We start from the raw sequence: 14823 nt of genomic DNA, 5'->3' as shown, positions 1-14823 counted from the left end.
AAACTGCCCATTACAACCACAACAAACTCCCCAGTCCATATTAGATAAGACAAATTAGAACAGAAGTCCTAAACTCATCATTATAAAGTCCAAATTATTAATGACACAGACAACTCTGCCACAAAATCTGTTCATACTCCTTTTTACACTATTATCAAACCTGGTAACTATTTTTTAATAGCATCTATCACTTTTTGCACAAGACAATAGATAAAACATTTCAAAGAACTCTGAAATCGTGCAACTAATGACTTTTAAAAAAACAAATAATATTACAAGTCTTACTTCTGAATCATTGTTTGCCACTCTCCTTCCCGATCTCCTATTGGAAATCTGTCAATCTGTGCTTGAATTTTGGTTCTCCACTCTCGCATATAGTCTTCAATATCAAATACAAATGGGTGTTGTCCAAAATTAGCATCCACAACCTCTCCTGGTGTTTGAAGCCCTACTGTAGGGTACAAGTTTGGCTGCAAGAAATATTTTAGTTAGTTTTTGACACTTGCCCTAAAATCCCCACTGTTGTGGGTTTGTTTTGGTTTTTTTCTTCACCTCTCGTAATAACCTTACTGCTTCTAGCAGGGTACTCCAGCAGTAAAAGCAGCTTCTGCCAATACAGCAATACAATGACTGACTAATTTATTCCCAGTACTCAATTTCTTTGTGTTTGGAAGAAGAAAATCTTACTGACATTCTAGCCAGAAAATACACTTTTTAAACTGTGCTACATGTTACAACTTTTGGGTTAAATTTCACAAAATATTACATAACAATTTTTGATTATTTTAAAGACCAGTCTTTTTCCTTTAAAAAGAGAACAGAAATTAAACTTACAAAGTGGGCCATTTTCCTTTTAGGGTGAAATACTTAAAGCATCACTGAATTTTAGTGGTAAGAACTGACAGAATAGAAAACTCAATAGCCTTGAAGTCCAACTGTAGTGCCTAACAAAAACTGTAACAATGCATTGACAATTTTGTGAATTCCTGGACTTGTATCTAGGAAAATACTTGAACAGCATTTATTGTTGTCTCAGTTCTATTTTCTGCTTAGAAATTAGGTCTCCATGCAAATTTAAAACATGCCAAATATGAGAAAGGTAAAATCTGCCTTGGGATAAAGGTACTTTTCTTAAATACAATGAACATCTCAGCAATGGCAAGGCAATCAATTGTTCACTGTGAATGTGGTTTTGTTACTGGGGTCTTTTGTGTGTGTGTGTGGGAGGTAGTTTAAATTTTTTTTGAAGTTTATGTAATAAATATACCTACATCATAATTACACTGCAGACAATGGTGGTATGGTATAATAGGGTGTTAATCTACAGAACTATTATGCTAAATAAATTAAAGCTATCAGTAAGAAGTTATCAACACACAGGTCAGTAGGAACTCTGGAGCCCAGAGAACCCAGTGAAATGAAAAACACTCTGGTTTCTCAAGCCACACCCAAGCAAATCTTGCCTCTATTTCCACAAATACACCCTTTGCTTTTTTAAATAAACATGCTTATACTGTTACCTAGTCTAAAATAATCAACAAACCACAAGTCTCAAATCTTTTAATGAGATGGAAACCATTGATTCTAAAAAGGGGTTCAGCTTCATACTTCAGATTATAGTGTCAGTTTTCTTGAGCTGGCACCATGTGCTAGCAACCTGAAGATCCAGAACAGTGGCATTGGCTTCCTACACAAAACACTCAACCCTGTGGTGGGACTAAGAGGCTCCTTGGGTTACTGACTTCATTTTTCCTTAATATCTGTCCTTGCCTCTTAAGGCCACACAAAGGGAGTAGCTGGCCAGGTGGACGTGCATCACACACTGCACCTTAAACAGATTAAATCAGAAATGAAGGGGATGAGAAGAAAACCAAAGTAATTGCAGTATCATGCCTGTATCAGTAGTATAGAGAACAGATGCCACTTTTAAGGAAAGCACAATTTAATTGACTCAAAAGCCACAAGACTTCAGATATGTGCAGCTTTAAAAAAATTGATACATTTGTTTCTATGAAGCAAAACTTGTGAAAATCAGGCATCAACAATGAGTTACAGTGACAATATCTCAAGCAGCCATCCACCATGTTGGTGTTTAATACAGCTCTGATTTTGTATGCAAGGCTTGAATATGCCAAAGCATGTAATAATTATTTGCATGTATTATTATTCTGCTAAAAAAAAAAATGAAAAGGAAAAACCTCTTGTAAGGATCAGTGTAAAACCAAAACACCTTCTCCTTCAATTAAAAAATCACCACTGAAATCATGATGAGAAATATCTAATATTACAATGGCTACAAAGATTATCATTGTGATTCCAACAAGCACAGGGTAAATGCTAGTCTGATCTGAAACATCTGTTTAAAGACACAAAGGAAAACTGTTTGAAAATGCACTTATCTTACCGGTAAATCTGTGAAAGCGATGCCTGTAATAAAGAGAAAATTAAGATTAATTTCCACGTGTCTGGATTCAAGCCTCATTTTCTTAAAGTATCATTATCTGTTCAGAAATCTCACTCAAACCATCTCAGAAATAAGCAAAGTATGGTGAAACCCATGATGCTTATGCACAATTCATGTTTTTAAAATAATAAATGGCAGTATTTGTCAAAAAGTAATCATCAAAAATACTTAAATTGCCCTTAATTTTTTCAAAATGGATAATAAGACTTAGCAAATCATACAGATAGGCAGATTAGAAAGTCTGAAAGTTCTAGCTACATACTAAATTTAGAGAAGAAAGGTAAGGATATCTGAAAATACTTTTTCACTTGCATGTCATGATGCTGCAACATCAAGATTTAATGGTGTCTTTTCTTGTTTGCTATTACTTTTCTTCATACTCACTCACAGTCTTTACACAAGCAGCATATATCTATAATACTCCAAACCAGCCTGCAAGTGTTTCACTCTAATCCATGCCCTCATGCTTTGGTTTTCAAACAGAACAGCTTAATATCTTCTTACATAATTACAAACATCCATCTACCCTTAAAACCAAGGGAGTGATTTTGCTGTCTCAGGATTAGAGAAAAATATGACCTCTATACACTTCAGGAACTTCAGGCAATTCCAGGGGGTGGGAAGCTTTCAGTTAAAAAAAACCACATCAGTAATCTCCTTCTGACAGCCAAATAATAACAGTATTTCAGAATTTCCTTTATTGTTGCAAGTATTTTTTTTAATGCTGAATTATTCAAATCCACTTATCCCTTCAAACTTCAATTTATTCTGTACCACCACCTTTTCAAATTTAAGATAAAAAAAAGCTTTTAACCTTTTGTCCTAAATTCCATCCCTGTTTTCAATCTCTACTGTTCACCAGGATTTCAAACCTCAAGAGCATCTGGATTCTTTACACATATCTTTTGAGACAGAAGGATGGCATACTGAGTGAATCTGTTCCCTTTGTTTCCTCCCATCATATCTCAAATCTATCATTTTATTTATTCCCTGCTCTTACTTTATCTTTTTCTAAGCTATACCATTTTTTCTATTTGGCAATTTTGACATCCAGCTTGCTCTTTTCCAAAATGGAGGCTGTAGGCATGACAAATAAATGATGACTAAGTGATATGTAGGAGCGGGGGTCTTGGAGGTGGGGGTTGGTTGGGGCTTCTTTTCAACCCAGGATTTCACACTTGCAGGAGAACAGCTTTGCTCTTTCTGCAGCATCAAATCCCAGGCTGAGCCAGAGACGTCCTAAATTCTAGGCCAAATATGTGGGCCCAGAGAAGAAACATAAATGTCCTCCAAGTCACGAATGTACAGGAATTCTGGACAACTAGCAACTGCAACAACTCAGTGAGACAGACAAAATTTCTGATTTCTTTTTCCACTCAACACAGAATCAATTTTCTCATGTCAGAAGCTAAAGCTAGCAAAGTCCATGACAGCAGAACAACTGTCAGGTTTCCTTGTGAAAACCATAAAGTGTTTGTCAGACACAGTCTCTGACAGATGACATTTTATTAGCCTCCCCTCACCTATGCCATTCTGGTCTCCTCTAAAAATGGATTTTAATCTTTTGCACTGTTGTTTCAGAGTTGCCCTAATCCAGTCTACTTTACCACTGAAAAGGAGGGTTCTGCTCTTGCCTTCGTAGCTCACTCACGCTTTCAGGTGACCACAGGGGTAGTGAGAACATTTGTGTCTCTTTAATTGATCACATGATCCAACTTCTCTGCAGGCACATTGTGAATGTTTCAAAAAGGGAAAAAGGTAAGACTGCTTTTCTCAGCTTTACCCCAGTTAAAGATATGGACAAACAAGCCCCTTATCTTCCAGTTGGACCTATCCTGTAATAGGATGCCAAAAGAAACAACTACACAGTGCATGTTTCAAGTGTCCCACTGCCCTAGGTCTCAAGGTATATAGACTCATTCAATTTAGAAGGAACATTAAATCATGAAAGAATATAATCACAGAATTGATTACATGGAACTGACCTCAGGAGGAGACTCCTAAGCCCTGCTGTGAGTAGAAGCAGGAAAACTCCCAAGTCAGATGTGTTTGCTCAAAGCCTGAGCAAACAAACTGTCAGTCTCGTTCAGGGAGGCTAGAAAAGAATTTAAACCACATCCTTCCCCCTTTTTCCAAACCTGCTTTGTGTTTGCCAATGTAAGAAAATAGAACAGCAACTTCAAGACCACCTATCTCAATAATCTCTTACTTCATTTCATGCTACCCTCTCCTTTCCTTATCACATTTCTACCCATCACAGAAACCTTATTCCTTGAGGTTTATCCCTTCAAAGCTCCTGCTCCCCTCAGCACAATTCCAAGATCTCTTCCCAAGCCCCCACTTCTTTCTTAATGCAAGAAGTAATTTTTTTCTTCTTTCCTTACACTCTATATCTTGGCTCATTAAATTACATTAAGTAACTGAAATAGGTATTCCATAAAAATGTTTAACTCCACCCACTCCTGACATCTTCAAATTCAAAAATTATCTTGCAGTGTTGCCTAATACTACAATTTACTGTATGAGTTTAATGGACTTAATTTTAGCTCAACTTTTATAATTTATGGCTTTAGCCCAACTATGAATGACTCCAGACTGGGAATCCAAAATACACTGCTCTCCAACATATGCTCAAAACAACATGCATCCAATGTAAGGTTTTAGTGAAGGCTGGGTGTTCCCCCTACACCAGCAAGGAATTTTAGCTAAATCCATTTTCCTTATCTTCAGTTCCCTTATTATCTATTACTTTATGACCATCAAGCACTATTTGTGAATTAAGTAATAGAGTTCATTAATGCAAATTCTGTGGAAAGAGATGCTATAAGACCAATCCTCCCAAATTCACAAGGAATGTCAGTGCTAATGGCACAGAAGAAATTATTTTTCCCAGTTCTTTAATTACTTCATAGACTACAAAACTATCAAAAGAACTATTCAAACCCTTGGTTCCTGATGTGAAGAGGGCTTCCTATTCACAAGAGACATAAAGATATAGTGCTGTCACAAAAGGCAGCATTTCTGCATACCCAGGCTGTGTCCATTCTTGGTGTAGAAGCAGGTGTTGTTGATAAGGTTGACACAACAACCAATGACATCGCCCGTAGTGAACGTTGGGCCGTAAGGTTGTCCCGTTCCAGAGGAACAGAATGAATGGCCATCATCTCCATGGTAACCATACGAGTGTTTATCCCAACCTAGAGAACAAAAGCATTTGCAATTTTTCCATTTTCTTCATTATTAAATAAATTGAAGACTGTGCTAAGTCGGTATATTCTGGCCGGGCTAACACAATTAATTACTATGCTCAGCCTTCTGCTTTCTAATATTTCTTATCTAGGAAAGCCACTGTGTAATCTTTAAAATGACAACTTCTTTTATCAAAATGGCTGAATAAGTAATTGCATTTGTAGTATATAACAGGTAATGTAAATTCAGATAACACATTTTTCTCTTTACTCCAACATACAGTATTACCAACCCCAAAAATATAATCAGCTACAATGCTGAAATTCAAAAAGCTATATACAGAACTGACATGTCCCAGTAAAGCAGTGAAGATTCTCCTGTTCTCCCTTTCATTTTGGAAAACTATTGCTACCATATGTCATAATCAGATTCTTCCTGGCTACAAACCAAACAGGCATCTTTGGGGAAACATATTTCTAGTCCTGATTATTCTCAATGACTATTCAGCAGCAAGCAGCCTCTGCATAATAACAGAATCTCCAGACTAAAGTGTAACTAGCTATGCTGCCCCTGAAAATAAAAATAAATTTTAAATAAAAGGAAAAAATTAGCAATACAGGTGAAAATCACAGCCAAGAGCTAATCATTAGGCATGCAAATATGGTGCTGATTTTGCAGGTGAAGAAGCTGTAGAATCTTTAAGAAGCTTCACACTGTTACACTACTCAATGAAATCCACAATAAGCAATCTTGGTCTGTGCTCTTCTATAAATACCTATCTACACTCTCTGCAAGTCAATACTGAACCTCTTCTGTCAAGCTGCTGCCTAGCAGGTTAATTTGGAAGTATTTTACACACTTAGACCCTTAATCTTTATCATCAGTAGCTTCAGCTGGTACCATATTAAGCATCTCTCAGTAAATTAAAGACAACCCCAAATTATTGCAGTTGCATTCATTAGTAGTATCTTTGATAATTACAGCATCCTAAATCAAACCTAATGCCACCCACTAATAATTCATGAGCCTTAGGTGGGCTCACAGTGTAATGGGGACTTGCAGTCATCATATGGATCTCTACCAGAGCATTGGGTAAGGAAGTTAAAACTCAAAAGTAATGAAATGCAGATACTTGAAGGTCAATTCAACACGGTTTTATATTTTGGCAATTTCAAGTCAGTTGGTTTTGGGTGGATATTTTTTTACACATTTAAAGATCTGTTAAAAACCCAGTTTTTTATGTATACACATACAAATTCAGAGATACTACAGACAATTGTTAACTAGACAGTGTCCTTGACCATGCAAGTTAATGGAACAGTCAAAACTTAAAACTAGGCTACACACTCTTACTGTGAAGGCTGGAAAGGTAAAGGTACAGAAAGTGACAAAAGGAGAGTTCCCTCCATGTTTGACAGAGAGTTTTTATCATAGTAGATCATTTTTATTGCTAGAAATCTATAGCTTTTTTTATCAGGACACATAATGAAAATTTTATACTATATTTGTTTGCTAAAAAATATCTTCATAATGTTAAAAATAACAGTAAGAGCTGACAGAAGCAGTACAGGAGTAAATGTACAGTAAAAGTTAAACTTTTCAGCTGCAAGTGTTACAGAACTCCAGTAATAGATACAACACAGAGGTGTCATGCTACACTCTCTTGCTTACCAAAGCTGAAGCATATTTTAAAAACCAGTGTAAGTAACTGAAACATACCTGGTAGTCTGTTCATGTTCACACCCTGTGCCGAAAGCCCAATTCCCATGTAACTAAAAATGAAAGAACAAAAGAAATGCATCTGTCTCTTACAAAAATACATAAGTATGTGGAACATTGCCAAGAAACACTATGCTGACTAACCATGTACCAATTAAGCTACTGAGAGGTCATTTAATAGTGGCAGAAGAACACGGGATTCCCAGCATATATGGTTTAATATGGACAGACCCTGTCTCCACAGGATGTAAGGACAACTTCTTTTCTTTCTGGCATCTTGGGCTAAAACGATGTTCCATTTATGCTAACATTTTATTTGCTAAAATGTTTAAGGCATGAACAAAGGAAGCCAAAGGTCATATCTTATTTTGAAAGTAGGGGGACAGCCATACACATACCAATTTCATCATCTTCAACATACCTAATGATGTTTTGCAGACAAACTGGAAGGAGTAATTTTATAAAATACATGCAACACTGCTTTACTTCAGCAGCAAAATGCAACCTTGCACAGCACTTATGAAAAGATCACACTGAAACATTAAAGGCCTGGATTGTATAGCAGAATGTTAAATTTCTCAAGTTAACCAACAACAGCACTCAGCTGCTTGTAATCTGATGGCAGACTAAAGAGGGGAAAATATTTGTACTACACTAACCAGTTATCTGAAATAAAGCCCAAAAGCCAGCTTTACAAAAAGGTGGTTTTCATAAAGTCAGTGTCCAGGACAGTTGTTAACAATTCAATAGCAAATATTACAAAGCTGAAATGAAGAATTTCCTCATCCCTAAATAGCACTATTAGAAGTTAGCAAAATCAATTTTGCTTGTTTCTTAAGAAAAACTAATGCCATTACCAAGACAACAGGAATACAAAAAGAGAAACAGCAAAAAGAAAATCTAGGCCTTCACCATTGTCCCTTGCCCAAAATAAAGCAACGCCCCTCCAACAACTAAAGCAAGCATTCAAAAATCACCTAAACCTACATTTACTTGTTATCAAATCATTCAAAGTATTTTGACACTAGTTCACATCAGTTACCAAGAATTTGCTATGAAATAATAAACTGTATGAAAACAAAATATTCACCTGTGGCAATCTGGAAAGTTTAAGTCAACAAACATCACCTTTGCATTCCCATCTCATAAAATGAATTTTTAAGCAACTATTCCACTTGGAAGTGCAAGTTAATCTGCTATTTAAAATGCTTTTGCCACAGAATGGAACTGAGCAGAACATCTCAGAAGTGACATGCTTAATTGTGTATGGGGGTTTCTGCTCTTTCTATGACCACTTCTAACAGTTACCTTACCCAATTCTATGTTTGATACCTAAAAAGCCCTCCTCTGATAATTTCTCATGTATAATAATACTGTCTTCCTCTCCTTCAAACATACCAGCATGAAATGGAACCTCAGAACCATATATAGCAGATATTACATTTAAAAATACTGAAGAGCTGAAGCAAAGGGCAACAAACAAAAGGATTAGTCTTTGCTGCACTGCTGAATACATTACTGAGGCACCACTGCAGCAGCAGATTCAACAAAACAATTATAAATGAAAGCAACAAGTGGAAAGCCCTTGATTTTGTCTTTAATAATAAAGGCAGAGTTGTTATTAGCATAGTCTGAGGTCTGACACATGAAGGATACTCATGTGAAGAGTGAAAATCTCTTATTCATTAAAGAAAGGATGTTTACTTTTAAAAACAATTTTAGATAACTTTAACTCCACTGACTGCAAAAAGCCTTTGAATGCGAGTCAGATTAAAAACACAATCAAGGTTCTGTTTCAGTATTTTTATAATAACAAGACTACGGTTACACAAAAATTCAAAATATTAGATAGAAGATCATGGTCTAGGCAACACTTTGGTAACACCACTCTTTTTTTCCTCAGATATCCTAACTTCCAACCTTCCTCAGCAACAGCTGTAAACACAGTTAAACTGTATTTAAATACAGCTGGGAACAAGGAATCTTTACCCACTGGTAGTGACTGGAAAGCACTAGGCCCTAACACCATCTCAGAAAGAAGATGGATGTTAACAGTATGTATTTTTCCCTGGGATGTACTTACAACTACTCGAAATGTTAACACCATTTTGTGAAGGAGACTTGCTATTAATAGAAAATGAAGTTAGATGAAAACATTGCAACTAATAAATTTACTACAGACATCTTTTACAAGGCAAAAGGAATGTCTACAACTTATGGTCTGAAGTGAGAGAAATTAAAGGCTCATCAATTAAGTTAATTATTATTTATTAGAGTTGATAGACAGCTAATTTCATGTTCAACTAGGTTAGTACACTATAAATTATGGGGGAAAATGGTACCATGACAGACAGGCTTTAAATGCTCTAAAACTTATTAAAAGGAATTGTATCTATCCCAAACCACTACATGTAACTTTCTTACCTTTTCCCCACACCTGTAATCTTCAGACTGGAATCGACTTTTTTGGTTTTTTTTTTAAGACACTTAACCCTTGTTTAGGTCAAGAGTCAGGGTTTGCAAAGACTTGCTTCAGTGGGAGGAAGTACACAAACTGTTCTCCCATTTGCTGCTTAAAGCTCACATTTCATGCATGTCAGGATTGGAAGAAGAGTGGCAGAACTATGTATTTAAGTTTTCCTCCCTTAGCCTGTGACAAAAATGATGGGCAGCACAACAAGCAGCCTAGGTGCACTGCAGGCCCAGAATGTTCTACGTCTGCTCATGATGCTGTCCTGCCACATTAAGAGGTTTGGTCTAGGAGACCCAAGTGGACCTGTCCCTCCTGTCTGCAGCTCTGCTGGCCATAAGAGCTGTCCTGGGCAAGTGGAGGTGTCAGCACCATGAAGCAGCACGCTCAGTCCGTCCTGCAGCACCTTCCAAAAATGGACACAGCTTTGTGGCTTCAGAGACCAGAGAGGGTGAGCAGTGCTGTGGTTCTGATGCTGCCTCCCTCAGTACCTGAGGCCTGTCCCTCCACCTCAGCTCCCTACCCAGACATGTTCCTCCCTGGCTGTTGCACTGGGAGGATCATTTACCCAGGCAAATGGCACAAAGTGGCCTGGTGCCTGTTTTATTAAGCAGCCCCTCTTTTGAGCAATTTCAGTCCCACTGGCTGCTACTCATCATCTCATTAACATGCTCAACTCTTACAGGACCTCATAAAATAACAAACAACCATTCATGGAAGACATGAAATCAACCCATGAGAGTCTGAAATTAGAGAATATAGCTGGAAAGCAATTTAAAGTATAGCCAAATTAGTATTAAGGACCAAGAAAGCAAGTGTATTTTACAAAGACTTGGTTTTTTTTTTTTCACTTCAAATTGTATTTATTCTTGTTCCAGTCCAGATCAATTAAGATATAGGTTACCATTTTAGTGTCTCAGCACATTTTCTAGTTTACATTTCAGAAGTCATATAGAAACTTTAGGAACACCAGAAAACGACAGAATTTAAAATTCACTGAAGATTCTTTTTTTTTTACCACAAAGCAAAAGAGAAAATGTCAAAAAAGGAGGCATTATGATACCTACTTTTTTCCTGTAACACATACTGAAAAGCCTAGGCTTCTCTGCAGAGAAATGTTTAAGAAGCAGAAAGCTCACAATAACTATTTTCTCCTCAAGTATCTTTCTAGTCAAAGAACTAAATTTACATTTTTGCTGGAGCCTTAAGTTTCTACTTGGATGCCTGAATAGACTAATTGTGAGAAATGAAAACAGCCAGAGCCAAACAGAAGGAACAAACAGCAGTAAGAGATGGTACAGAACTGCAGATGCTAAAAGATCAAGAAATTAACAAAACCCAGAAAGAAACACAACTCTGATTTTTATTTATAACTGTTCCATTCAATCTTGTAGCAACTATGTTGAAGGTATATGGAAGATCTTTCAATATGAAAGCTGATAAAAATCAGAACTCAGATTAATTATATCCTATCCTGCTCACTCCATAAAGAGGAATCTCAAAAACTATACCAAACCACAGACAACTCAGAAAGGCTGAAGATAAATTCAAGTACTAAACAATCATTTCTCTCATAAAAAGAACCCCACCAAAAATTCCATGCTGTATTTATAAAGCCAACTAACACAATTTAGCAGATACTTACATAATAGTATGTGACAGACTTCCTACTACAGAAATGTCACCTGCTACCTCTTGCCAAGAGTCAAATTTCTTCTGACTTCCATTGTGCCTACATATGCTGCTGAAGACATAACCTGGGGAACTTCTGCATGCTGCTTCAAAAACCAACTCTTTTGTTGTTGCAAAAAGTAACTAACCAAGGTGGTGCCTTAGCCTCTACATGTTATCCATTTAAAGAAAGCAACTTCAACCATACAGCATTAAAACTTAAGTTACCATATTATCTGTAGGGAACCTAAGACAAAGCACTAACAGATGTTTACAGCCATAAATAAGGCAACTGAAAGCACCCTAATGTTTTGAATGCATTGATTATTAAGAAAAGTAGAAGTAGCACTGAAAAAAAGTATAAGCTATATACCAAGTATAGTTTGCTTTATCATTATGTTAGTACCTTGGAAAGAGGACAAGAAGAAAAAAAATGCATCATCTTTAGGACTTTAAAGGCTTAATGAACTTCTATAGGTCCCTCACAACTGACTTGCAAGGACATAAAAAGTTTGAATAATGCTTTCCTATAGTTTTTTACACTGCTTTTGCCAACACTATGAGGCCAGAAATAAGCCACATTAAAAAGGTACCTACGTTTATCTTTAATATAGTTACTCTGCTTTAAAATTTTGCAGGAATGTGCAAATTCAAGATCCTTATTGTCTGCACAATCGCAATAAGAAATGAGATGTTAATCTATTTAAATGTTTCAAAATATGCCATAGACAGTTTGAGTCTTTAATTTCAAATTGAAAACAAGTTTAATTTTACAGAGTATTTCCAAGGAAACAGTATTTTGAACATGATAAACTCAGGTTTCAGATCCATGCAGTTCTGCATAGAGAGGCAAAACCAAAAATACATCAGGCCGTCATTCTGCATAGTGCTTGAAACTGTTACTCCTGTAACATTTTGCTTGTGATTGCTCTAATGTTCCTAGAAGGATTCTCATTTACTGACATCCCTCCCACTTTGAAGTTTCATCATTTCATCCTGGGACACCTGTCCCCAAGGACTAGAGCCTTTTTGGGGACCATGCTGTCAGAAAAGAATGGTTACAAAGAAAATAATATAATGTAAATGTGGATTACAGTAAAGTTAGCATCTATACACCGTATTTATGTGAATGAACTTCAGAAGAAAGAAGTAAAAGATTTTTCAAGAAGATAAGACCAAGAAATCAAACATATTCTCTTAACACTCTTTTTAAATTACAATTTTCAATTTCTAGCATACACCATCAAAGAAAGAAAACTTTTGTCACAGCTCCAATATTTCATTTGAGATAAACACAAACCTCAAACAATCTTATTAAACATTTAGTTAATGTTCATTTCTGCCAATATCTGGTCTCATACACTCAGGTAAAAAATTAATTACTGCTATAGTTTAAGAAAAGATACACTTGCTGATTCATGACCTGATCTCTTCTTGCAGCTGCTACAATTCAAATGAAGACACCAATGAAAGAAGGATACTTCAGACCTTATCAGATTCTACCCTATACACAAGTACTCTGCAAGGCCCACTTACATGGAGAGACTGAGTGAAGTTTTGCATGTTGTTTTACTAAATGCCTGTTCTTTTAACAAATACCAGCTGAAGACATATTAAAACTATAAAAACAGGTCTTAGGACTGCATAAAATTTTCAGAATACATTAATAATGTACAAAACAAATACAAACCAATCAGCAACTGACAATGTTATATATTTTGTTTATTGGTTAATGCTTCTGTTGAACAAGAAAATGGGTATACTGGATGCTAAAGGAAAAGCCAACTTACTGCAACACAAACAACTTATAATAAAAAAAGTATAGTTTGTGTTTGAAGAGCTACACATACATCCTTTAGGAGACAACAAAGCATTTATGACTCAAACACTCTGAAACAGCTCAGGCTCCGCCGCAGGCATAGGTGTCATGAACACTCAAACTTAATTCCCATGGTATTTTTGTTTTGGATAGTTTTCCCCTTTTTACTTCACCACCTACTTCATCACATACACAACACATACTACACAAGATACTGCCAAAACAACAGATGACTGATTGTATACCCAGTGTTAAAAACCAGCCATAGTGTAACAAGTGTTTAAAGCCTTATTAACACTGCTTTGCCAAAAACATACTCATGACTTGCATGGATTGCTGTACTAAAATTTTATTTTAGAGCACTATATTTAGCAGAACTTACACATGGTGCTATAAAGGCTGGCCATGAAGATCTGCATCAGCACCACTACACCACAGACTAAACAACACTGCTCACACAAGTGCAAGCTCAGTGCTATTTGTTAAAAGGATACAGCCTTTCTAAACTTAGTTTTCATCAATTCTTCCGGAGGGCTTACCACTCCCAATCCTTGTTTTCATTCTTCTTTAAAAAAAAAATAAATCAGCAGTGCTCCAGGCCAGGTTGGATGGAGTGTTGAGCAACCTGGTCTAGTGAAAGGTGCGCCTGCCCTTGGCAGAGGGGTTGGAACGGGATGATCTTTAAAGTCCCTTCCAACCCAAAGCATTCTGTGACTCTATGATTTTTGCATTTTAAGCATCTTCCTCAGCTGTTCTAAAAGCACTGAAGACTGTCTAGAAGTACATGCTATCACTATCATTTTTTGCCCATTCTTATTAATTGTATTTACAAATCAATGAGTAAGAATGGACAGAAATTCAGGACATGGAAGATAAAATTATTGTTCCCAGAAGTTCATTTTCTCTGGGAAAGAAACATGTCTCTCCTGGTGAAAGATTTAAAAAGCCAAAAGGCTGTATTTAAACTAAAATTAATGGGTATAAGCTACACCATGACCGAAAGTAGCATTCCCAGGCCCTTTGTTTCACATTTTGCTTTCTGCTCCTAGTTTCATCCTCTTTTGCTGTCATAGCTACTCATGAAATGATACAAGCAGCCATACTGGGGGAAAAAACTGAATGAAAACAAACTCACTCTGGAGGTCAGCTTTTGGAAAATTAGTTATCCAATCAGATTTACCATGAAGCTGATACAAACAGTCACAAACTGGGAAAAGGGACATCAACTCAATGAGTGTTCAGGGACTGCTTCTTCTCCTGACCAAAATCTTTTATTTATTTTTAAGTTAACTGGACATTTCAACAGAGAGGCAGACATAACTTACTGTTAGTTAATAGTCCCCTTCCTGCCATGTTTTCTAATCATCACCTTGGTACTGTTCCCCATACACCCATTACCCTTCTACTGTTACTCACATAACCATCCACAATGTTCCACATGAACCAAACAAAGCAAAGCCAAAGAGAGTATAAAAGGAGACAATATATATA

At 36.5% G+C, this 14823-nt stretch overlaps 1 protein-coding gene across 1 annotated transcript in view; it reads right to left on the bottom strand.

Annotated features, from left to right (window-relative positions):
• Positions 1-14823, bottom strand: part of RANBP9 (RAN binding protein 9) — a 38488-nt gene that overhangs the window by 11259 nt on the left and 12406 nt on the right. Inside the window, exons 3-6 of the mRNA XM_054284809.1 lie at positions 7373-7425; positions 5494-5661; positions 2405-2427; positions 286-470 (exon numbers count right to left, since the gene is read on the bottom strand). Of these exons, the coding sequence (XP_054140784.1) occupies positions 286-470; positions 2405-2427; positions 5494-5661; positions 7373-7425 (429 nt within the window). The remainder of the gene's footprint in view (positions 1-285; positions 471-2404; positions 2428-5493; positions 5662-7372; positions 7426-14823) is intronic.

Source organism: Melozone crissalis, unplaced genomic scaffold (genome assembly GCF_028551555.1).
Source record: "Melozone crissalis strain CALT ecotype California unplaced genomic scaffold, PUWL_Pcris_2 ptg000042l_1, whole genome shotgun sequence".
In the NCBI taxonomy this organism is placed as follows: domain Eukaryota; kingdom Metazoa; phylum Chordata; class Aves; order Passeriformes; family Passerellidae; genus Melozone; species Melozone crissalis.
Note: the sequence above shows the minus strand (reverse complement) of the source record. Positions and strands in the feature narration are given on the sequence as shown.